Source organism: Lynx rufus, unplaced genomic scaffold (genome assembly GCF_022079265.1).
Source record: "Lynx rufus isolate CCGP_SWC_20201006 ecotype Redwood Valley unplaced genomic scaffold, mLynRuf1.p SCAF_4, whole genome shotgun sequence".
NCBI classification, from domain to species: Eukaryota; Metazoa; Chordata; class Mammalia; order Carnivora; family Felidae; genus Lynx; species Lynx rufus.
In genome coordinates, this window is record NW_025814856.1 from 9,071,696 (window position 1) to 9,095,334 (window position 23,639).

General features: G+C 59.5%; 2 protein-coding genes across 2 annotated transcripts in view; one reads left to right on the plus strand and one right to left on the minus strand.

The window, feature by feature from the left end:
• Nucleotides 1-2,466: 2,466 nt before the first annotated feature.
• Nucleotides 2,467-10,377, plus strand: DCAF15 (DDB1 and CUL4 associated factor 15). The gene is made up of 13 exons (XM_047097091.1): nt 2,467-2,606; nt 4,329-4,426; nt 4,519-4,654; nt 5,374-5,480; nt 5,556-5,695; nt 5,790-5,960; nt 7,884-8,318; nt 8,412-8,503; nt 8,600-8,728; nt 8,850-8,935; nt 9,147-9,251; nt 9,346-9,461; nt 9,846-10,377. Exons 1-13 carry the CDS (start codon nt 2,475-2,477, stop codon nt 9,899-9,901), a joined length of 1,803 nt encoding a protein of 600 aa, XP_046953047.1. The 5' UTR covers nt 2,467-2,474; the 3' UTR covers nt 9,902-10,377.
• Nucleotides 10,378-10,454: 77 nt separating this feature from the next.
• Nucleotides 10,455-23,639, minus strand: part of RFX1 (regulatory factor X1) — a 32,205-nt gene continuing 19,020 nt past the window's right edge. Inside the window, 14 exon segments of the mRNA XM_047097090.1 lie at nt 10,455-11,883; nt 12,021-12,066; nt 12,149-12,302; nt 12,704-12,912; nt 12,995-13,144; nt 14,442-14,539; nt 14,633-14,784; nt 15,080-15,189; nt 15,273-15,391; nt 15,645-15,760; nt 15,848-15,967; nt 16,963-17,144; nt 19,601-19,985; nt 22,798-22,892. Coding sequence (XP_046953046.1) covers nt 11,714-11,883; nt 12,021-12,066; nt 12,149-12,302; nt 12,704-12,912; nt 12,995-13,144; nt 14,442-14,539; nt 14,633-14,784; nt 15,080-15,189; nt 15,273-15,391; nt 15,645-15,760; nt 15,848-15,967; nt 16,963-17,144; nt 19,601-19,985; nt 22,798-22,892 — 2,106 coding nt within the window. The 3' untranslated portion in view covers nt 10,455-11,713.

A 23,639-nucleotide genomic window follows, 5' to 3' on the forward strand; every position in this document is an offset into this window, starting at 1 on the left:
GTCGTGCCAGTTTCTTGGTCAGGCTTTGTTTCTCGTGATCCTGACGTTTTTGAAGTATCCTAGTCAGGTCTTTGTAGACTCTCCCTCGAGTTGGGACAAACATCTGATGGTTTCTCACGACTAGATTGAGTTTGGGGGTTTAAGTGACGATATTGAGGAGGTGATGTGTCCTCCTCATCACATCATATCAAAGGTCCGGGCACATGACTCATCGCTATGATGACAATGTTGATTACCTGGTTGAGGTAATGTCTGCCAGATTTCTCCACTGTCAAGTTCGTTGCTTCCCTTCCCATGACTTTATTCCTTAGAAGCAAGTCACTAAATCCAGCCCGCACCCAACAAGGTGGAGAATTAAGCTCCACCTCCCGGAAGGAGGCATATCAAACAATCTGTGGACATATATTTAAAAAAAACCCAGTAGTTAATAAATATTTTGGGAGAGATACTTTTAGGGTAGGTGTTTCTCCTTCCAGTTTCATCCACAAATTTTAGCACTCATTGGTAGATCTCGCCTGCTGCAAATTGTAATTGTGGTGTTTGCCTGATGATAATTTCCTATTTCCCTCATTCTTTCTACACTTATTAATTGAACATCTATTAATTGAACATCTTCTATATGGAAGAGTGGTCTCTTCCCCCCACCCCCCGCCCATTTTTTATTCAATCATTTATTTACACCAGTATGAACTCATGGGTATTTATTTAATTCTTTGGATTACAATGATTATTTCTTTGTTTGTTTATTTATTAATTAAAGTAATCTCTCCGCCCAATGTGGGATTTGAACTCAAGACCTGGAGATCAGAAGTCGGATGCTCTACCCACTGAGACAGCCAGGTGCTCGCTCCATGGATCATAATGATCTTTTAAATCTCATATCAGATTCCATCATCTTCTACTAAAAACCTTCCAGAGGCTCCACTTTATGTTTAAGAGTAAAATCCAACTATCTTGCTCACCCGACACTCCCTGCCCACTTCCTGGTCCTTGTCTGTTTGACTTACTTACTTTCTTCCTTGCTTATTCCTGCTTTGGCCCAACTGGACTTTTTGGGGTCTTTCAGTCATGTCACCCTCATCCCTCTGAAGGCTTTGTCTTTATTGGAATATTCCTCCTCCTCACCTGCATGGGGACCTCTCTCTAGCTGGCCTGAGCAGCCTTCTTCCTTCTCTTTGATTTCTAATCCCACCTGGAATTAGGTAACTGAAATCTATTTGTTTATCATCTGTCTTGTTCACTGCTGTACCCCTAGAACCTAGAACATAGTAGGTGCTCAAGAAATATTTGCTGCATAAATGAATGCACGGAATGCATTCATGAGGCTGGGAGAGTACAAAGAACAAGATCCATTCACTCCCTCTCTGATTACAGCCATAATTGAGGCATATGCATGCCAGGTACTCAGGAGCACTACACGGTAAGCCTCAGTTTCACCCTGTGTGAAATGGACGCAATAAAAGGACCTATCTAGGGGCGCCTGGGTGGCTCAGTCAGTTGAGCGTTTCACTTCAGCTCAGGTCATGATCTTGCTCACGGGTTTGAACCCTGAGTCAGGCTCTGTGCTGATGGCTCAGAAACTGGAGCCTGCTCCGGATTCTGTGTCTCCCTCTCTCTCTGCCCTTCCCCCTGCTCACGTCCTGTCTTTTTCTCACAAAATTAAAAAAAAAAAAATTAAAAAAATATTTTTAAAAAGGACCTATCTACAAAACTGTTGCGAAGATTAGATGAGCTAACACATATGAAAATGATACTCAGCAGGCATTCAACAATTATTAGTATTGTTATCTGTAAAATGGGCACAACAGCGACTTACTACATAGAATTGTTTGTAAGCTCAGAACCGTGTCTTGCACATGTGAAGTGCTATATAAGCGATAGATTCTATCATTATCGTCATCGTCATCCCACCAGGCCGTCCCTACTTTCAACGAAAGATGTTTTTAATCGAATCTCATTTTTTTTTTTTTTTTTTTTGCAAATCCCTTTCTTCGGCCTGCCCTGGTGGTCTCAGGACACTGTCAGGCCTCTGCACCTCCGTAGAGAGCGCCGACATCACTAGGCTGGGGACTCTGGCCCTTGTGGACCACAGACTCCCATCGCCCCGCCCACAGGCCTGGACCGCCCGCGGTCTCCATGGAAACCCACTAGCCGCAGGGGGGCGTGACGCCGCCGAGACGGATAGGGGCCTTCGCCTATCCAGTCAAAGTCTTTTCGGCAAGGGGCGCAAATGGGGCCTCTGATGGGTGCGTCCTTGCGGAAAGGCGGGGATACGGCGGCGGACCACGGGGGTTGTGCCGTTTCTACCAATCAAGTGCCGAGATCGCTTTGATGGACAGGCGTAGCGGGAAGAGGCCCCAAGTGCGGGCTTTCACCCAACAGACTGGCCGCAATGCCGAGAAAGGGCCAATGAGGAGGAGGCGGGGGTGGGACGAAAAGGCCGGTTGCTCCGGAAGTGGAGGGAGGGGGTGAAAATGGCGCCCAGCTCGAAATCGGAGCGGAACAGCGGGGCCGGGAGCGGCGGCGGCGGCCCCGGGGGCGCCGGGGGGAAGCGGGCAGCGGGGCGGCGGCGGGAGCACGTCCTCAAGCAGCTGGAGCGGGTCAAGGTGAGGCCTGGAGTCTGGGGAGAGCTCGCTGGAGGGTGGGGAAAAGGGACGAGGGAGGCGGAGGGAGGGAGGGAGGGAGGGAGTTCGCGGGGTGAGGGGTTGGGGGCGGAGCCCCGGGGGAGGGGGCTCAGAGGAAGGGGCTGGGCGGGGCCCAGGAGAGCGGACTTGGATGGAGGGGGCTGGGACGGGGGCTTGGATGGAGTGGGCTGGGGGCGGGGTCCGCGGTAGGGGGCTTGGATGGAAGAGCTGCTGGAGGTGGCCGGGAAAGAGCTTGGGTGGAGGGGGGTCGCTGGAGGAATAAGGAGAAAGGGGGCGATCCAGGGTCAGACTCGTTTTTCAAAACCCTGCTCCCATGGCCCCTCCGTTATGGAGCCTTTCCGCCCCCTTGGCAGAGCCCCTGCTGCCGGCTTTGGGCTTCCTCTGCCTGGTGTTCCTCTCTCTGTCCCGGCTCTGACCACACGGGAGCTGGGAGTTCCTGTACCTGTGTCTGCCTCCCGCATCGAATGGGAGGGATCTTCCTGGAGAAAGCCTGGTCTTCTCCCTCAGACTGGGAGCTTCCTGAGCAGGGCTCTGTCTTCTCCATCAGACTGTAAACTTACAATGTGTCCGCGTATCTATCTCCCATCAGTCTGGGAGCTCCGGGAGGGCAGACATGTGAATCTGCTGTGAGGTCAGCAGCAACCTGGGCAGAACTGTTTCCCTGTGGGTAGCGAGAGTGCCTTCTCCATTAGGTTGGGAACTCTGTGAGGGCAGGGCTGTGTCTCCTCCTTTTGACGAGTTCCTTGGGCAGGGATAGCCGCCACCCTCAGCCTGGTTGCTCCCTGGGTTGGTCTGTGGCTCCACCCTTAGCTTGGAAGCTCCCTGGACTGGGATTGTGTCTCCCGTCAGCCTGGGCCTCCCCAACAGGGCTGTTCCATCAGACGGGGATCTCCTTGAAGAGTGTGCCAGAGAGCTCCCCAGATAGGGGTGTTTCCCATCAGACTGTAACCTCTTGAGGGCAAGGCCAAGTATCTCACTCAGATTGGGCTGTAGGACCCGGGTGCTCTGATCCCCTAGCACTCAGCTTGTGCCTGCCTGTCCCCTCCCCCCCCCCCCCCCCCCCCCCCCCGCCAAATTCTTCCTTGAAGTTTTTGGGATGAGGGAGTCGGTTGGAAGGCGGCTAGGTTAATTGAGAAGGGGGAATTGGGCAGAAATTGGAAGGTCACTGGTCAGCCCCACCCTTCTGCTGCCTCACCTGTCCCTGAGGCCAGGGCTGTCCCAAAGGCCCTGAGCACACTGTGTGTAGGCTAGTGGGTGAGGAATAAGTGAGTGCGGTTGGTCAAGCCTCTTTAGTGGTGGAGGACACCCACCGGAAACAGCCTTTAGGAAGGCAGCCAGTGTGGCCCCGTGTGACCAAGGTTGACTGGGGAACCTTCCTGGAGGAGGTGATGCCAGTGCTGGTCCTCAGGACCTGGGTGCTTGGGCAAGAGGGGCTCTGAGACTGAAGAGGTGTGAGGCTGGGAGGGTGGCATGGGTCCCTCGTGGAGAGTGAGGCTCAAATGAGGCCCAGCTGAGCCATCTTCCCTAGCTATTCCCACCTTCCGGAGCTCGGACCCCTCTTGACCGTCATAGTTGGGGGGGGGGGGCTATGTGTCTGGGCGAGAACTTGGGGGTGCTACTCTGCTTTAGGTGAGGGGACTGGGGGCGATGGTGCCTTAAGAGCCAGGGCCACCCCTTCCCCAGATCAGTGGGCAGCTCTCCCCTCGCCTCTTCCGGAAGCTGCCGCCCAGGGTCTGCGTCTCCCTCAAGAACATTGTGGACGAGGACTTTCTCTACGCAGGGTGAGGCTGCGTGAGGCTGGGCCGAGCAGGGGGGTGGCTGGGTGGGGTGGCAGGCTGGCCCTGACCTGGCCATTCTGCCCCCACCCCCACAGACACATCTTCCTGGGCTTTTCCAAGTGCGGCCGTTACGTTCTTTCCTACACCAGCAGCAGCGGGGATGACGACTTCTCCTTCTACATCTACCATCTGTACTGGTGGGAGTTCAACGTCCACAGCAAGCTCAAGCTGGTAGGGCTGGGCCCGGTGCTGGGCTGTCCCTTCCAGCAGCAAGACCCGCAGATCACAGCACCCCTGAGCCCCAGTTTCCTTGTCTGTAAAGCAGAGAAATCGTACTCCTAAGGTCGTTGTCAGGACTTACCACGTGTGAGGTCAAGCCACACGAAATTGCCGTTTTTAAAGTTGAAAGCGGGTAGACAGCAGCACCCTCGTGAGGTTCGGCTCCACATCTAGCCTGCGGAACACGGCGGGCTCAGGCCAGGGGGGAGCCGTTAGCTTTGCTACCCCATTCGCTTAACCCTGACTTTGACTCCTTGAACCCCCCCATTCCAGCAGGTGAGTGCCGTCAGACCAGCTGACCTGTGAGCCCAGGGAGGTGGACAGGTTTCAGGGTGGAGCCGGCTTGGAACCGATGTGTCTAGCAGGGTCCCCTTTTGTGAGGCAGGGCTTCTATCAGCTTCCTCCCTGCTGGGCCAGGGCCCTGCTTCCCCTAGTTGTGAGGGTAGCTTCCCCTGCCCGTCCTCAGGAAGGCAGAGGCTACGGTACAGGGGCTGCTTAGACTCCCTGGCTGGAGTCACACACACCCCCACCGCCACCCCCACCCCCAGAAAGGGCGCTCCTGCCAGCTCAGCCCCAGCTCGGATTCCAGGCCAGCGTCGTGCAGCCTCGGGCCCCCTCTCCCCCCACCCTACCTGCTCTGGCTCCGTACCGACCCCGACCATGCTGCTCAGGTCCGGCAGGTGCGGCTCTTCCAGGATGAGGAGATCTACAGCGACCTGTACCTGACCGTGTGCGAGTGGCCCAGCGATGCCTCCAAGGTCATCGTCTTCGGCTTCAAGTAAGACCCGGGGACAGGGAAGGCCCGGCGAGGGTGGTGCGTGGGCCAGGCCGCTGAAGGTGTGCTGGCCCCCAGCACCCGCTCGGCCAATGGGATGCTCATGAACATGATGATGATGAGTGACGAGAACCACCGAGACATCTACATCAGCACCGTGGCGGTGCCGTCGCCGGGCCGCTGCGCCGCCTGCCGGGAAGCCAGCCGGGCCCACCCGGGTGAGCGGGCCGGGGGCCTCGGGGTGCGGGCTGCCCCCCCCCCCCGCCCCGCCCCACGGCCGGGAGTGAGCCTGGGTGGCTTGTGTTGCTGCAGGCGACCCCAGCGCGCAGTGCCTGCGGCACGGCTTCATGCTGCACACCAAGTACCAGGTGGTCTACCCCTTCCCCACCTTCCAGCCCGCCTTCCAGCTCAAGAAGGACCAGGTGGTGCTGCTCAACACCAGCTACTCTCTGGTGGCCTGTGCGGTCTCGGTCCACTCGGCAGGTAGGCCCCCGGGCCCGACGATGGGCCGAGCACGGGCTGTAAGCCTCAGAGCCCGTGACCTGCCGACTCCGCCCAGCGGCCCTCCGAGGGTGGTCCTGTCACTGCCCCCCACGGCAGATGAGGAGGCCGGGGTACGCAGAGGTGGAGTCCCTTGTCCAGGGCCACACGGCTGGACAGCAGGAGTACGGGATCCGAAGCCAGCCATGCTCCTCCCCGGCACCGTCCACTAGAACTTTCCGTAGGGGTATGATGGTCTATATCTGCCGTGTCCGCTCCAGCCGCCACCGGTAGCCACTTGGAAGCGGCTGAGTGACCCAAGAACTGACTTTTAAATTTTATTTAATTTTAGTTGAGCTCAAGTAGCCCCATGTGGCCACAGCTACCATGCTGGACAGTGCAGTGCCCTTTTCGAGCAGAAACGGTCACTTAAAATTTCAGTTGGTAGACAGAAGGCCATCTTATGTCTTCGGGAATAGGAAAAACGCCAGTGAAAGTCACAAGGTGATGTCCCTTGTAGCTAATGTTAAGAGTAGCTAATGTTAAGCTGGTTGATGTTACCACTGGCGGCGATGGGGGACCCTGGGGCCTCACCTGCACCCTCAGGGCCACAGGGCAACAATGTGACCGCAGCCCGGCCTGAGCCCGGGCACGTCCAAGGCTTTGGTGGTAGGGGCTACCCGGCGTCCGTCCCTGGGGATCGGGGAGGTAGGACAAGGCAGTGATTCCCTTGGATCGGCAGTCCACTGAGCGCCCCAGCACGCGTGTCTGTGGAGCATGCCTTGAAGACACGTCCAAACGCAAAAGAAACCAAGGAGATCTGTCACCAGTCAACGACACCACTTACGTCCCGATTTCCTAAGAATGGAGTCAATAAGAAGACACCCACTAAGTACATTAAAACGGTTGTCCCTGGGAGAGGGAGTGGAGTGGACATAAAAAAAGGATTAAATGTATACAATTAAGCCACAAACCGGCAAGGGCCAGGATGTCCTGTCCCCAGGCCCGTGCAGGGGCCTCCTTCCCTGGCTGCTTGTGCCACTGTGGGCAGGGCCCTCTCCAGAACCCAGGCCTGGTTGAGGCCGATACCTGTCCCCGGTACTTGTGGCTATGGGTCCCTGTAGGAAGGGTCACGTGGGACAGGATTCAGCTTTGTGCACACTGGGGTCAGGGGGACATCGTCACCCGTGTCTAACACCTCGCCATAGGACAGTGTTTACACAAAGGGGGAGTTTTGACTTGGCCGTCGTCCACTCTGGTGGACAGGAGTGCCTTGGTTCGCATTGTCATGCAGCATGCCCTTGGACAAGTTTCCCTCTGAGCCTCGTTCCCCAGTCTCTGAACTGGGAGGACACAGCCCCCGCCCTCTCAGTGTTGATTGTGGGGGGGGGTCCTCTGGAGGTGGTGCAGGCAGGGCCCAGGGCTCAGCTACAGTGCTCCTGCCTGAACACAACACTGGGGTTGTCCGTGGCGAGCCCACATTCCTGATGGTGCCCATAGATGGTGCCCAAGTCAGTCAGGCTCCCGTTGGGGAGGATGGAGGGCTATGGAGTAAGTTTTCAGACTTTGGTGATTTTTAGCTTTTGTCACTGTAAACCGTGAACTCCCCAAGGGCAGGGATTTTTGTGTCTCGTTCCCTCGCGTCCTCAGTGTGGCATCTGGTAGATGCTCAGAAATAAAGCTTGAAGGTATTGTTTATGCACGTGTTTGCACGCGCATGTAAGGCCTTTTCCCCTTCTGAGTGTTTTCAACTGATCTTTCAGCATAGGGAAGTCTTCTAGAAGGGTGTCCCCAAGGTGGATTTCTAAGAACCACCCGCCCCACCCCCCACCGCCCTGCCCCCGGGCAATGAGGAAGGTCTGCAGTGCCCTAGATTTGAACTTGTTTATTGACATCCCCCCCCCCCTTTCACTGTTTTCGTTTCAGGCGAGAACAACTTCTGCCAAATCCTGTATGACCACACCACCTCCCCTCCGGCCCCTCCCAGCCCCCCTGGGCCTCAGAGCCCTGAGGTGCCCCCCACCCTCCCCAGTCCCTGTCCCGAAACAGCCCCTGCCCGGGTCCCTGGGGCCCCTGAGCCCTCGCCCGCCATCGCCAAAGCCAAGGAGTTTGTGGCCGACATCTTCCGCAGGGCCAGAGAGGCCAAGGGCGGGACCTCGGAGGAAGCCCGGCTGCCCCCCTGCCCGGGGCCCTCGGGCAGTCGCTGCCGCCCGCCCTCAGAGCCCCTGGCCCCATGTGGGGAGGTGGTACCCCGAGACAGCCCCCCTGCGGCGGAGGCACCAGCCCCTGAGCCCGGCTACGTCAACTACACCAAGCTGTATTACGTGCTGGGGTCCAGCGAAGGGACCGAAGCGGAGGATGGTGAGCTGGGAACCCACCCGGTGGGCAGGGCCCCAGGCATGGGAGGCCAGCCAGGCCTCCCACCACCCCTACCCCCACTTCCTGCCCCCTCAGAGTTCGAGGATGACAAGATCTCCTTGCCCTTTGTGGTGACTGATCTCCGTGGCCGCAATCTGCGGCCCATGAGGGAGCGGGCTGCCGTCCAGGTTGGTGCCAGTGGGGGGGCAGGCCTAGGGGCAGCCCCTGGGGAGCCTGCTGGGGTGACAGCTGATGCAGTCTTGCCCTCCGCCCGCTGCCCACAGGGTCAGTACCTGACGGTGGAGCAGCTCACGCTGGACTTCGAATATGTCATCAATGAGGTCATCCGCCATGATGCCACCTGGGCCCACCAGTTTTGTTCCTTCAGTGACTATGACATTGTCATCCTCGAGGTGGGCCCAGGGAGGGAATGGGGTGGGGAGGGGTGCCCAGGGCCTCCCTGTTCTGGGCATCACCCTCAATAACTGTCACTGTCCCACTGCCTGCCCCCCCCCCCACGCCCCTGCCCCCCAGGTCTGCCCGGAAACCAATCAAGTCCTCATCAACATCGGCCTGCTGCTCCTGGCGTTCCCGTCCCCCACTGAGGAGGGCCAGCTCCGGTGAGTGAGCGGGACGCCCCTTGCCCCCGCCCAGCAGCGGGCCACGCTTGGATACTTCAGGGGAGTGGGCGAGTGGGGATGTGAGAAGACTTCCCCTGCCCCCCAAATTCCATTACTGTTCCAAAGACAGAAGCCCCCCAGGGTTGCCTGGGTCCCAGCTGAGGGACCCGTTGGTCCCGTCCCTTTCTCCTTTGCTCCTCATCCGCTGCAGACCAAAGACCTATCACACCAGCCTCAAAGTGGCATGGGACCTCAACACAGGCATCTTCGTGACAGTCAGTGTAGGCGACCTGACCGAGGTCAAGGGGCAGACCAGGTGAGGTGGGACTGGGGCCAGGGCCGGGGGGGGGGGGGCCTGGGACGGGGGTGGGCGGCCTGGGTGATGAGAGCCCTCACTCCCTTGCCCTCAGCGGCAGTGTCTGGAGCTCATACCGCAAGAGCTGCGTGGACATGGTCATGAAGTGGCTGGTGCCTGAGAGCAGCGGCCGCTACGTCAATAGGATGACCAACGAGGCGCTGCACAAAGGTGGGCCCCGCGACCCGATGGCGGTCAGGACTGAGGTCCTTACCCTGGTGCCATGCCAGGCCTGGAGCGGGTGCTGATTCCTAAGTGTTCCTGAGTGGAGGAGTCCGCTGGCTGTGCCACTGGACACGGTGGAATGGGGGTGAGGGGAGGAGGGCAGGCCCGGCGAGGCGAGGGGCCGGCTCGGAGAGGACCCGGCAGGCGTGGCGCCTGGGGAACCGCGGCCAGTCCTGCATTCAGCAGAGCTTTGCTGGGTGGCTGCAGGCCTCACTGCCTTCTGGAACCTTGTGTGGCCCTGGCCCAAATCAAGTCGGGGAAAGAGGCAGACCCCTCCCACAGCCTGGGCCCGCAGAGACTCCACGGCTCCCTTCTGCCCCTTCCCTGCAGGGTGCTCGCTGAAGGTTCTGGCAGACAGTGAGAGGTACACGTGGATTGTGCTGTGAGGGCCCGGCCGCTCTGGACACTGACTCCAACTACCTCCGCGGCCTGGGAGCTGGCCGCCTTCCTGGCAGCCTCTCCCCGGCTGGCCGGCCGACCGGTGACCGACTGACGACCGGCACTAGTGTTAGGCTGCGGGGAAGGGGGCTGGGTGGGGCAGCCCCTGGTGGCCTGAGAGTCTGGACGCTTCTTATTTATGCCTATTTAAGTTGGGAAGGGGCAGAGGGAGGGAGCCCCCTGCCCCACCAGCCTCAAGCGCCCACCTTCACCCCGCGCTGGGCACAGGCCCTTGCTCTTTGCGCGTCCGCCCCTTTCCTTGGCTACAGGTGTGGACGTTGCCCCCCGGGGAGGCCGAATGGACCCCTTTCCCCTGCCCTGCCCGTCCCAGCCTCCCCCACCTGAGGTGGCAGACCTCGTGGCCATCCCCTCCCCCTGCCCGTCATTCCTCTTCATGTAATAAATGTTTTATTTCTGAGCCTCACTGAATTCCCTTTACTGCCGCTCAGGGCCCAGTTGGAGCCCCCAGCCCCGAGGCCCCTTGAGTCAGCAGTAGCCAAATATCACAGCGGAATTTATTGTGTTTTAAGAAAGACTACAAAAAGGTAGAAAACAGCTCGGCACACTAGACTACCACACGCGTGGACACTTTCACGGCCAGGAGAGGGGAGGCCCCGAGGGCGGGGTGGGGGGGGGGACGGGGTGGGGATGGGCCACCCCAAAAGCTGTAGCACGCGGAGCACACAAAATAGTGATTTTTATACAATAGGTTCAGGTTCTTCTTTTTTTTCCTTTTTTTTTTTTTTTTTTGCTTTTTGCCATAAACATCTATCTCACAGGTTGAAGACACTGAGAAAACCGGAACAGATAAGGCCATGATGGTTGGAAAAAAACCAACAAGTTACCAACTCCGCTCAGGCGGCTCACAAAAATCGCACAATAGTCGTGTGGGGGGCGGGGCGCACTGCACGGAGGAGAAGCACAGTCTCCTGGGAGAGGAGGAGCGCGGAGGTTCCATTACAAACCAGAGGCGGGCGGCCTGGGACACTGGGGTCTTGGATCTGAGGGAGTGGAGCCCCCAGCCTGGGCCGGGACGGGCGTGGGCACTTCTGGACCCCACTGCCGGCAGCAGGCCCCTCGGGGCTCCCACGCCCAGCCCCGCCTGCTGCTCTTTGGAAGCTGGAGGCGGCATCCCCCGGCCACCCTACCCCCGACCAGGCCAGGCAGTGCCCCCTCTAGGGCTGCGGGGCAAGGGAGGGCCCAGCTCTGGAGAAGATGCGACACCCACGGCTTTAATTGCACTTATACCAAGGAGTGGGGAGCGGTGGGGTTGCTGGGGGAGGGGTCCCGGGGCTGCTGCTGACATTGGGGGTCCCCAGGTGACGCCCACCTGTGCCCACCTGGGGCTCAGGGTTGGGCCCAGGACAGACTGTGCAAAGCCAGCGAGCTGAATAAGTTAACGGTTCCACAGGGGAGGGGGGCCTGCCTGCCTGCCCCCTGGGATGGGAGAGGGAGATGCTGAGGCCTTGGAGGCCAAGGAGCCAAGCTGGCTGTCCCACGGGGCACCTGGGCACGGAGGCGGGTTCCTTAAGGCACGTCTTTTGTGTCAGTTTGCAGCTGCGGCTCCGCCCCGGCCCTGTGATTGGTGCCGGCCCCACTGGGGGCGGGGACCCCCTAGCCTTCCCTGTCTTGGAGGCCCCCATCCCGGCCCTGGCCGAGGCTGGAACGGTGACAGCGAAGCCACAGAAGCTGTGAGGGACCCTGGCGTGGATGGGCGGCGGGGGCGGGCGGGCGGGGCGGGGTGGGGGGAGGCCGCGGGCTTAGCTGGAGGGCAGCGCCTGCACGAAGAGGCCCCGTGTGTCTGTCCTTGCCAACTTGGCCGGCGGCTCCAGGGCGTCCGGGCCCAGCGCGGGTGACTCTCCGCCGGCCGCCAGTGAGATGTCCTGTGGCAGCTCGTCCTCGCTCTCCTCCTCCTCTTCCTCCTCCTCGTCTGGGGCACACAGAGCAGGCCCGGCTCAGCGTGTGGCGGCCGCACCCCCAGAGCACCGTGGGCACCTCCTCCGCCCCAATCCCCCTGGGTCGCCGCCCCTTGGACTCAGGCCCTGGGTAGGGACGCGCCCCGCCTACCTTTGTCCGGGTCAAGGGGGTTCAGCGAGGTGGTCAGGTTGGCGAACTGCAAGGAGGCAAGACAAGGGGTGAGGGTCCCGCCAAGGGGGGGGGGGCCGCCCGCGCCCTGGGCGCCCCGCCGCGCGCACCTCGCCCATGACGGCGATGGGGGTCTCGCCCTTGGCCTGGGCCACGCGGTGCTCGATCAGGTAGTACATGTACTCGTCGTAGAGCAGCCGGATGAGGTGGAAGGACCCAAAGCTGGCAGCGCTGCGCAGGGTCAGGTCCCGGATCACCATGGAGCTGTAGGCGGCGGCGGGAGAGGAGACCGTCAGGCCCGGCCCCGCCTCTCGCCCCCGTATAGTACCGCAAAGACCCCAAGCGCCGGCAAGCCCGGCGACCGGGCCCGGCCTCGCGCTGGCTCCCCAAGGGCTTCCGTCAGCGACAGCAAACGGTCATCACCCAGCCCACCGCCAACGGGGCCTCCGCCTTCGTAAAAGGGCACCTGAGCCCCAGGGAAGGCGGGGGCGGGGAGGGGGGCGAGGTCTTCTCCCGTCCCAAATTCCCCGAGGAGGCGGGGCCTCCTGTGATCCCATTCTGACCCGCCCCCGGAGGGGAGGAGCCGTCCCTAAGCCCCCGCCCTCAGATCAGGGTCCTCCCACCCCGCCCCCTTCCCGCCCGGATCGCGCAGGGCCTGAGCGCACCTGTAGAAGGACCACTTAAGGAGGAAGAGCTTGGCGGCCTTGGGGAAGCCGGCGCTGCCCTGGTAGGGCTTAAGCACCTGGCTCACGACGCCGTCCAGCCAGGCCGCCCACTGCTCCAGTGAGTTCTGCTGCTGCAGGGTCACCTTGAAGTCCTGCTCCAGACGCTGCACCACGCGGTCCTCGCAGCGGCATACCCACGAGGCCTGCTCCTGCAACACAGCGGGCACGTGCCCGCGGCTCAGCCACCGCCCCGGGGCCGCCCCGCGCTCACCGGCTCCGCCGCGCGCTCACCTGCACGTTGGCGAAGTCCACGCGGTTGAGGTCGCTCAGCATCTGGTTGATCTGCGCGGTGTTCTGCAGCACTGCCCGCGCCGCCTGCGCCAAGTGGTTGAGCGACGTGTAGCGTCGCAGCGTCTGCGCGAAGGCACCGGCCGCCGCCACCTGCGGGGCGGGGGGAGGGGGGGAGGCTTGTGGCTTGTGTGGAACCCACCTCCACCCCCGCCATCCCCTGCCCCACACACTGCAACTTCTCTGATCCTTTCTTTCTCCTAAAAGGGAGGGATGTATCTTGTCGTTTTTGTTGGGAAATCAAGGGGTTTGGGATTTTCAAACTTTGGGTGGACACCCAAAGTATGGGACAAAAAAAAAAAAAAAAAAAAAATCAATGCAATGTGTCTGACCAGATTATTTTTCTTTTAAATTTTGAGCGAGAGAGAAAAACTGTGCACACGAGCAGGGGAGAGAGGGGAGAGGGACAGAGGGAGGGAGGGAGAGAGAGAGAGAGAGAGAGAGAGAGAGAGAGAGAGAGAGAGAATTCCAAGCAGGTGCCACGCTCAGCCCAGAGCCAGACACGGGGCTCAATCCCACAACCCTGGGATCATGACCTGAGCCAAAATCAAGAGTCAGAAGCTCAACCGACTGAGCCACCCAGGTGCCCCGTGTTATTATTTTTAATTAAAGGACACAATACAAACTCTGAGGGCACTGCCTAGAAAGGCCATTGCTTGGATTGTTATTCCTTTGAGTGTCAGGGAGGGTGGGGTTTTGTTCATCTCCGTCATTGCTGTGCTCCCAGCATTGAGAACCATGCTGGCACACAGCAGGTGCTCAATAAATGCATGCTGAATAAATGAATGAATACATGAGTCTTGCCAGTTCTGAAGGGCTTCCCCCTGGATCCAGCTTCTACTCTTTCCACCCCTCACCCCCCACCCCACCCCCCACCCCACCCCCCACCCCCCAGTGTGCAGTGCGCTCAGGGGTGATGCTTCAGATGTCTGGTTCTGTACGACTGTCTTGTTACCATTTTAAGGACAACAAAACAACCCTTTTCTTCCTTTTACTTTTTTTGGTCAAGAGCAAGCACGTCGCATCTAATCCCTCACATGTAAGCAGTGAATGTGCAGCATTGATGCAGAGGGCCATTATTCTGTTACCTTATAGATGGTGCTTTCCCCCCCCTGTTGAAACCATCTGAAGAGAACTACTTCAAGCTGCATTTGGTTTTTATTTTTTTAAGTTGTCGGATCGTGTACAAAAATACCACCAAGGGGTTGTGTTTCAGAAGTGGGCACCTGAGGAAGCCGGTTTGTAAAGACAACACCCAAAGCTCACTCTGAGGGAACAGGAACTGCCTCTCTAACAGGCAGGGGAGACCAAGGCCCCCAGCCCACAGTTCCATGGCCAGGAGGGAGGAGCTGGGCTGTGCACCCAGGCTGGCCACTCGGCCCGCCCTCACCTTCACACGCAGCATCTCCTCTGGGATGTTCACCATGGCGTGGGTGAGCCAGCTCTCCAGGCTCTTGGCAAAGTTCCGGATCGCTTGGGTCAAGGCACCTGTGGGTGGCAGCGGGGGCGTATCAGGACCGCAGGGGGGAGGGGGAAGGCGGGAGGGCGGGGGGGGGGGAGGTGCGGCAGCGGCGCACTCACTGGGGATGGGCCGCAGCACGTCAGGGATGAGGATCTCCACCAGGCCCTGGTACAGCACGTTGTCACAGTGCTTGGTCCACTGCAGCACTGGCTCAAACTTGGAGAGGAGCACCAGGCTGGCCTTGGGCAGCCGCTTCTCAGCCTCGTCGTGCCTGTGGACACCCACCCCGCCCCTGAGGTCAGGCTGACACGGGCACAGGCACCCACCCGCTGCAGGGAGGAGACGGCCCAGCGAGGCGCGCTATCCCCCCGCGCCGTCAGACCGACACACAGGCACGCTCTGGGGTGGGGGTCACAAGGCCACGTACACCCCCAGACTGCAGGGGTTCGGGCAGATGCCCCCCTTCTACGTGATGGCCGAGGTCTGGCTGCCCCGGCCCCGGGTGCTGCTGACTCACACGGTGCCCCACTTCCTTCCCTCCTCCTCACTCCCACTGAGGGACTCACACGGCCAGCGGAGGCGCCTCGTTGGGCTGGCTGAGGTTGTACCTCCAGAAGGTTTTCCACAGCGTCTCCACCAGGGTGAACTGCAGGTTCACCATGACGTCGACAATGGCCTGTTGGGGAGGCTGGATGCTCAGGGACGGGGTGGGGCAGCATGGCCTTCCCTCACCCCTGCCCACCCAGCTGGCTGCCCTACCTCACAGTGTTCCCGGTACAGGACCTGGAAGGCCTTGATGTCCCCAGGCCCGACGCCCTCGGGGAGCACTTTGCCCTGGAGGTCAAGCTCCGAGAAGTCAGGGAGACTCCTTGAGGCATCTGGAGGCGGGAGGAGACACCATGAGGCCTTTATCCTCTACCTGCATGCACCGACCCCCCCAGACCTCTCCCCGGGGATCGTATCAGGTTGTCATCACCCTCCTCCCCAGCAGGGCCCCCCTCCCCGCCCCGCAGGCAGTGGGGGACGGTGAGGCTCTGCGGCGGGGGCGGGGGGACAAGGGAACCATGTGCATGCTCCCCGGAGGCCTCGGACCTGCCCCAGAGCCCGCCCCGCGGGCCAGGACACTCTCACCCAGAAACTGCTGATACTGCTGCACCTGCGCGCTGATGTCCGACAGCCCCGCGGCCTGCTGCGGCCCCACAGCCACGCCGTTCGTCATGCCCTCCATCTTCTGGAGGGGCTTGAGCCTGCAGAGGGGGCGGTTGGGGCCCTGAGACAGGCCAGCAAGCCCTGCCCCCCGCCCCCGCCCGCGCGGGGCCGCCCCTTCCCGCTACCTCTGCTTCTGTGAGAAGGGCTGGCCCCGCATGGCCATGTGCTGCTGGTCCTCCATCAGTCGCAGCAGGGGCGAGCTGGCCTTGATCCGCAGGCCGTAGTAGTGGTATTTGGAGTTGCCCCTGGGGGGGAGGCAGAGGGTGAGAGCCAGGCTGCGCCTGGGGTGGGAGTGGGGGGCTCTGGTTGTTCGCCGGGCCCTTCCCATCCCCCCTGCCTCCTCTCTGCTTGGGGGACAAACAGCCCGGGGGCGAGACCCGTGTTCCATAGAGCCGAGCGGGCGCCGCGCTGGGGAAGGACAGGGGCTGTGGGTGCCAGGCGAGGTCCCCACGTGCCAACGGCCTTCTGGGAAGGTGGGGCCGGCATCGGAGGGCACGCCTGGGCCCCTGACGCTGGCACGGGCCGGGAGCTCAGCACGGACTCGTAGACTAGTAGTTACAAGGACACCGCGGGCCCTGGCCTGAGCGCTCCGCACGCACAAAGGCCCGTGTTCCTCAGCCCTCTCCCCTGAAGGGCGCTCCTGGCACCCTCCACAGACAGGTGAAGAAGAAACCGCGGCACAGAGAGATGGTCAGGCACGTGCAAGCGAATGAGGCAACGGCCTAAGCTGGGAACTGGACCGGAGAGATGAGCAGGGCTCACCCCAGGGAGGTGTGGGCATCGCAAAGGAGAAGAAGGGAAGAGTGGGTTCGTGGGATGGCTCCTTGTTCCTCCCTACATGAATTCACTCGAAGGCCCTGATTTAAGCACCAACCGTGTGCAGCTCCTGCATTTTAGCATTGGAAGCCAGATCAGAAACAAGAGAAGGGAGTAACCCAGAGTCATGTTGGCTGGTGCTCCTCCGTAAGGAGAAAAAGCAAGCGGGGAAGGGGGAGGTCTGGGGAGTCAGGGAGGCGGGAAGGCTGCAGTTTTAGTTAACGGGGCCAGGCGGCGTTTGAGGAGGAATACGGGGGAAGAGTGCGTGAAGGAGAAGGCATAGCTGGTGCAAAGGCCCTGGGGTGGGGATGTGTGGGTGTGACAGGAAGGGGCCAGTGAGCGAGGGCGTGACAGGGGTAGCCAAGGCCCTGGAGAACTTGGGAGACAGGGCGGGCTTTGCGGCTGTCGGGGGTGGATGGCCCACCTGGTGCCCAGCCGTCGGGTGCGCAGGCCCATGAACACGGAGCGGATGAGCTTGCCGAAGGAGGCGGCGTTGACGGGCTCCAGCTTCTGCTCCTGGCAGTGCAGCAGGTAGTGGCAGTAGAGGGTGCTCCGTGGCAGGCTCACACCCTCGGCCGTCTCATAGTTGTCTAGGAGCCACTGAACCTGGGGCCGGACCAGGGACCGAAGAGCATGAGGAATTGCTTTAGTTTCTGGAATACTCATTGTGAAGTGTTCTCTGTACCTATTTTCTTTTCTTTTGTTAATGTTTATTTATTTTTGAGAGAGAGAGAGAGAGAGAGCACAAGCAGGGGAGGGGCCAAGCGAGGGGGACAGAGGATCCAAAGCGGGCTCTGCGCCGACAGCAGTGAACTCACGAACCCTGAGACCGTGACCCGAGCTGCAGGTGGAGGTTCAATTGACTGAGCCACCCAGGCGTCCCTTCTCTCTGTGCCCATTTCCAATTGTGACGCTGACAACCACGTTGTAGGTCACATCATAGCATAATCACCGGTGGGAACTAAATCTCATGGAACTCTCTAGAACTGCACCGTCCAACAGAGGTGCCTCCAACCACACGTAGCTATTTAAATTAATTTATACTGAGTGGAAAAGGCCAATGTCAAAAGGTCATGTGGAGTATGATTCATAGAACATTCTCGAGATGACAGCATTATAGAAATGGGGAACAGATTTATGGTTACTGGGGGTTAGAGACGTTGGGAGGGAGGAGGGCGGGGGTTACTATAAGGGGTAGTTGGGGGGTGATCTTTGTGGCAGTGCAACAGTTCTGCATCGTGATTGTAGCGGTGGTTTTCCAAATGTACACCCGTGATAAAAAGATAGAAGTAGACCCCCCACGTTGTACCAGGGCCAGGTTCCTGGCTGGATACTGTACTGCAGTCATGTAAAACGTAACTAGTGGGGTAATCTGAGTGGGCGGGGTAACCTGGGTGAGCCGGCCACGGGGGTCTCCCTGTACTATTTTCGCGGCTTCCTATGAATCTACAATTATACCAAAATAGCATAAGGAAAAACAACTCAGTTCCTTGGTGACCCCAGCCACATCTTAGGCACTCAATAGCCACATGTGGCAAGAGGCCTCTGTATTGAACAGCACAGAGGGAATACTTCTATCAATGGGGAATGTCTAGAGGACGGCAGTGTTCTAGTGAAGCGTGTCTGCAAACTTCGGGTAAGGACCCGTTACAGGGTCATGAAATCAGCTGGGTGGGTCACAACCAGCATTCGAACAACATAGACCTGAAGCCGGGCTACATGGGGGTATAAGGGAGGTTCAGCCTGCCTTCTGAGAAAGCTTCCGTCTCGGTTATGTGGTCCATGATGGGTGGCTAGGTCAAAGGGCGGTATTTATTTATTTTATTTAAAAAAGCTTTTTTTAGGGGCGCCTGGGTGGCGCAGTCGGTTAAGCGTCCGACTTCAGCCAGGTCACGATCTCACGGTCCGTGAGTTCGAGCCCCGCGTCAGGCTCTGGGCTGATGGCTCAGAGCCTGGAGCCTGTTTCCGATTCTGTGTCTCCCTCTCTCTCTGCCCCTCCCCCGTTCATCCTCTGTCTCTCTCTGTCCCAAAAATAAATAAACGTTGAAAAAAAAAATTTAAAATAAAAAAGCTTTTTTTAATGTTTATTATTTTGGAAGGAGAGAGAAGAGAGAGTGAGCAGGGGAGGGGAGGGGCAGAGAGAGAGGGAGACACGGAATCTGAAGCAGGCTCCAGGCTCCGAGAGCTCTCAGCACAGAGCCCGACGTAGGGCTTGAACTCACGAACGGTGAGATCACGACCTGAACCGAAGTTGGACGCTCAACCGACTGAGCCACCCAGGCGCCCCCCAAGGGGCAGTATTTAAAATTGCTCCAGACCCCCGGGGCACCTGGGTGGCTCGGTGGGCAAAGCGCCTGACTTCGGCTCAGGTCATGATCTCACGGTTCTTGAGTTCAAGCTCTGCATTGGGCTCTGTGCTGACAGCTCAGAGCCTGCTTCAGATCCTCTGTCTCCCTCCCTCTCTCTCTGCCCCTGCCCTGCTCGCTCACTCTCTCTCTCTCTCTCTCTCTCTCAAAACTAAATAAATATTAAAAAATAAAAATAAAAATAAAAATAAAAAAGATCACTCCAGACCCCAACTTCCAAGAGGACAAGGACCACCCTGAGACTACTAGGCCCTGATCCAACCACAGTCACAGAGCTAGTGAGAGGCCCGGCCCAAGTGACTCCATACAGCCCACCTCTGGGCAGAGAGAGGTTTTCTTGTCGCCTTCTAGATGGACAAAGTGCCTTGCTCAGGGCAGCTCCCCCCATGCTGGTGCCTGCCTCTCCCTCCCCTTGCTATACCCCTGCCATCATCAGTTCTGATCACAGGAGACAACACTTCTCGGGCCCTGGTCTAACAGCCTCATGCATATGAGCTGAGGCCCAGAGAGGCTGAGTAACTTGTCTGAGGCTACACAGCCAGGATCTGATCCCCGGACATCTTCATCTGAGGACTCTGGCGCAAGGGTGCGAAGACTCCTGCTGCCGGCGACCAGCGACCACCCACCGCCCGCGCCCAGCACCTCCCCCCGCCCCCGGCCCTGCATGCCTTTTCTGGGGCCCGAGTCGGCACTCACGGTGGCTGGCGAGGCACGCGTGGTGTGGGAGTAGGACTGGCTGGCGCTGCCCAGCATGTAGCCGCCCTGGATCACATAGGTGCCTGCTCCGCTGCCACCGCCGCCACTGCCGCCGCCGCCGCCGCCCCCGCCGCCGCCGCCGCCCCCGCCGCCGCCGGTGCCGCCGGTGCCGCCGGCGCCGCCGCTGGCTCCACCCGCGCTGCTGGCGGAGCTGGTGACGACCTGGCTCCCGGACACGTACATGGGCACAGAGCCGCTGCTGGCCACCGCCTGGGAGGTAGCGGGCGTGCTGACCTGCGCAGCTGTGCCTGCAGCTTCGTAGTAGCTTGCGCCCGCTGTCTGCGTGTACAGCGGCGTCTCCGGGTAGGGGTAGGTACTGGAGCGGCTGAGAAGGAAGCAGAGGCAAGAGTCAGCGGGCAGGAGCTGGGCAGCCGAGGGGCGGGGCGGAGGGGGCTCCTGTGGCACCAGGGCCCTCCCAGGATGGGAGCCAGAGGCCGCCAACGTTTACCCATGCCGGACCAGGCACCACTCTGAGCGAGTGCCTGATGGGGCCCAATTTTCCATGTAATCATCAGAACGGCCCCTGGCATGGGAGCCCACACCTCAGATGTGAAGAAGCCAAGACAGAATGGCTAGGTCACTTGGAATAGGGCACACACTTCACTCAATTAAAAACAAAACAAAACAACCAACTCATCGAGCACCTACTGTATGCTGGACACTGTTGTAGGCACTACAGACCCAACAGTGGGTAAGACAGAAAAAGCCCTGCCCGGGGGAGTTCACGTGGTCGCCGGGAAGCCAGAGGAGAAGCAAGCACAGAGGTGAATCAAGGGCATCGCAGAACGTGGTCCGTGCCCAGGTAGTAAACGAGCCGGGAAGAGGGGGCTGGAGAAAGGGGAGGTGGCCTCCCTTCAATCCGGTGGCCACCCTGGGGGGCCATTCAGCGACGACTTCTGGAGTGCAGAGCATGTCCCTTTTGAGGCAGAGGAGCGTTCTCCTCCAGCCGTCCCAGGACCCGCGTCAGATGATGTGGGGTCTCAAGGCTGCAGTTCATAGCAAGAGAGCAAAAACAACTGGAGGACAGTCCTCTTTGGAGGACAGTTAAGTGAAAGGTGACAGAATCCTAAGAAAGGGTAAGAGAGAGGAAGATCCTGCCAAAGAAGCAGCTCCAGAACATTTTTTCAGGTGAACGAAAGAGGTGGGGAAAGGTAAGGATGGGGTTTCCGGAACAGGGGGGAGACTGTGCCCCATTTCCTATCTATGTCTGCATCATGCGGGTGGAGGCCCCATGGATGGGGAGTAGGCATCTCACAAGACATCGTTGGACACAGTTTTGGTTTCTGAGTCCTCTTAACTTATTAGTGATTCAAAACAACATCAAATTTTAAAAATCCAGAAAGGGAGCAAGGCCGGCCAGATGGGACCCGCCGCAGAAGGTTCTGTTGTAACAGGCTCCTGAAGGAAGCTGGGGAAGGAGACTTGCAGGCCTCCAGGGCGGCAAGGAGAAGGCGGGGGGAGGGGCCAAAGGGGGGGGGGAGGGGGGGAGGCTGGTCACCCGAAGCGGGCGCCCTACCTGTTGGACACCAAGAGGCAGCTCTTGACTGCGGCATCCTGGTCCACGTCTACTGAAGTGGCACTGGGTGGCACCAGCAAGTGCCCTCCACCCCATCCCCAGGCAGGGACCACAGCCAGCCCAGCCCAGCACCCCACCCCACCCCACATCTGGAGCCACACGTGCTCGAAAAATGGTGCTCTGGCAGCAATTTGCTGCATGATTGAATGAACGTTTGCGTCTCTGGACAGAGCCAGAGCCGGAGGTGCAGGGACTGTGGCTTTGGCCAGGGAGGGGGTCCAGGCTGGCAAAGGGCTGGGAAGCCAGTTAAAATCCACTGCAAGAGACAGACAGGGGACACAGTGCTACTAACAATTTCACCAGAATCCGATGGCGGTGACGGGCTACGTGTGATCCCACACGCGATAACCACGGAGGGGAGAATTCAAACAGAAGCAAGGACAGACACTACCAGGCGAGGCAGAAGGAGCCAGCCCGGCACCACAAGGCCTGGGCTTGTGCCTCAGTTCTACTTTCTGGGGGCCCTATGGGGGCCACTCTTCTTTCCGGAATGCCCTGTATGGTCCCTACCCACTCTGGTTAATTGCGTGGCTCAGAGAGTGGCAGCATGGGAAATAAGTCAACGGAACTATGAGGTAGCTGGAGGCCGTCGACCATGACTCAGGTGCCAGGGTCAAGCCCCCTGGGATAGGCCACAGCACCACGATCCAGGGACTGAGTTGCTCTATGAGCTAATCCCCAGCATCACGCCCTTATGGGACAGGTGGGTGGGGGATGTAAGAAAAAAGGTCAGACACAATGCAAAGAAAACCGAATGAAGCTTCCGACAATTAAACCCACAATCACCGTGATCCTGGAACTATTACTGTGAAGGAGGAGAGAGCGAAGGTGGTGTGAGGGGTCTCCCGGACAACAGTGAGCCAGAGCGGAGGCTCGGGCAGGCCTCGGGCATGGCATGTGCCTGACGTGGCAGGTGCTGATAATGCTGCACGCGACAGCAGGGAGAGGAGGGCCCCCAAGCGTCTGCACTGGCTGACGGCACTGGCTACGACGTTCACGCTATGTCTGCACCGTGGAGTATTATGCAGCCGTTAAACAGGGTGACTGGGACCCGGTCAGAGAAACAGGGAAGAGCTTTGAGACACACAACTGGGAAGAAATAAAGGACAGAACATTCTGCCTGTTTCTGAACAAAAAAGGGGCTAGTTTCTATTCTCAGGGTGTCTCTAGGAGGAAACAAAGAAACTGGTCACAGCACTGCCTTTGGAGCAAGCTTGGGGGTCAACAGGGAAGATTTCTTTTTCTTTAACATTCCCTACTAATTCAGAAAGTTTGTCTTATAAAAATTAAAGTTTCTTTTTTTCTTTTCTAAAAACCAGGCTCATCTGACCCCAAGGTCTTAAGTTATACTGGGATGCCTTTCCCAACCTGCGAGGGCCCCCTCTGCTTTGCCCCTGCCTGATGGCTGCTGGTTATCCTGGGGAAGCACCTATCACCTGTCACCTGAGGCCTTGAAGGCTGGCTGGTCGGCTAGGGGCAGGGACTCTCAGGCCTCAAGTCCCAGCAGGGTCCTGAGCCGACCTAGGCCCCGCCCCCCCCCCCCCCCCCCGCGCCCACTCACATGGCACTGGCCGTGTAGCTGGCGTCACCACCCTCCACATACTGCACTTGGCTGGAGTACACGTGTGGGACGGGCACCTGCTGGAGCTGCTGCACCTGGTGTGGGAGGAAGGGCACACAGGAGGTCAGGGGTGGGGCGGTTCCTCTGCCTCTGTCTCTGTCTCTAAAGGGCTGGTAGCTGTCCAAGCTCGCAAGGACACCTGGCTCCCCGGCGGGGAGGCTGCATTTCTGGACTTTCTGAACACATCCTGGACAGGGCCAGGGGTCAGAGGCCCAGGGGTTGTGGCCTTGGTCAGGGCTGGGAATCGGGTGGAGCTGTGTCAGAAGCCAGGACTCGGTGCTTAGGCTACGGACGGCAAGCATGGGGCCTGACGTGAGGCGGGCTGAGGAGACCCCGGAGTCCTACTCTGAGCGTGAAAGCTGGACCCCACAAGTAGAGCCAAGCACTGGGACAAGGCTGTCACTAGAGCTAAAGCCAAAGCTGGAGCCTGAAAACCACACACAAACAGGGCCTCAGGGGTGGAGCCTGCATCAAGGGAAGGATCCCCGTCTGTAGGGGCGGGGCCTGGAAGCTAAGTACAGGATGTCAGGGGAGGAGCCAGAGGCCAGGGGTGGGGCTCCGGTTGGCGGGACACGACCTGGAATTACTGACAAGGTTTGGGGGGCGGGGCCTGAATTCCCCACCCCCACCCCCCGCCCGTCTGTTGGAGTGGAGCCTGGGACCTGGGACCGCCAGTCTTGGGGGTGGGGGTGGGGGTGGGGTCGGAGGTGGGTCCCCACGCTGGCCGGGCGGAGGTGGGGTCTTCAGGGCCAGCAGGGCCAGGCGGGCAGCCTGGGGCCGGG

Coding starts and splice junctions, on each gene's coding strand:
- DCAF15 (XM_047097091.1), top strand. CDS start 2,475: ATGGCGCCCAGCTCGAAATCGGAGCGGAACAGCGGGGCCGGGAGCGGC. Junction 2,607..4,328: donor AGCAGCTGGAGCGGGTCAAG/GTGAGGCCTGGA, acceptor CCCCTTCCCCAG/ATCAGTGGGCAGCTCTCCCC. Junction 8,729..8,849: donor ATGACATTGTCATCCTCGAG/GTGGGCCCAGGG, acceptor CCTGCCCCCCAG/GTCTGCCCGGAAACCAATCA.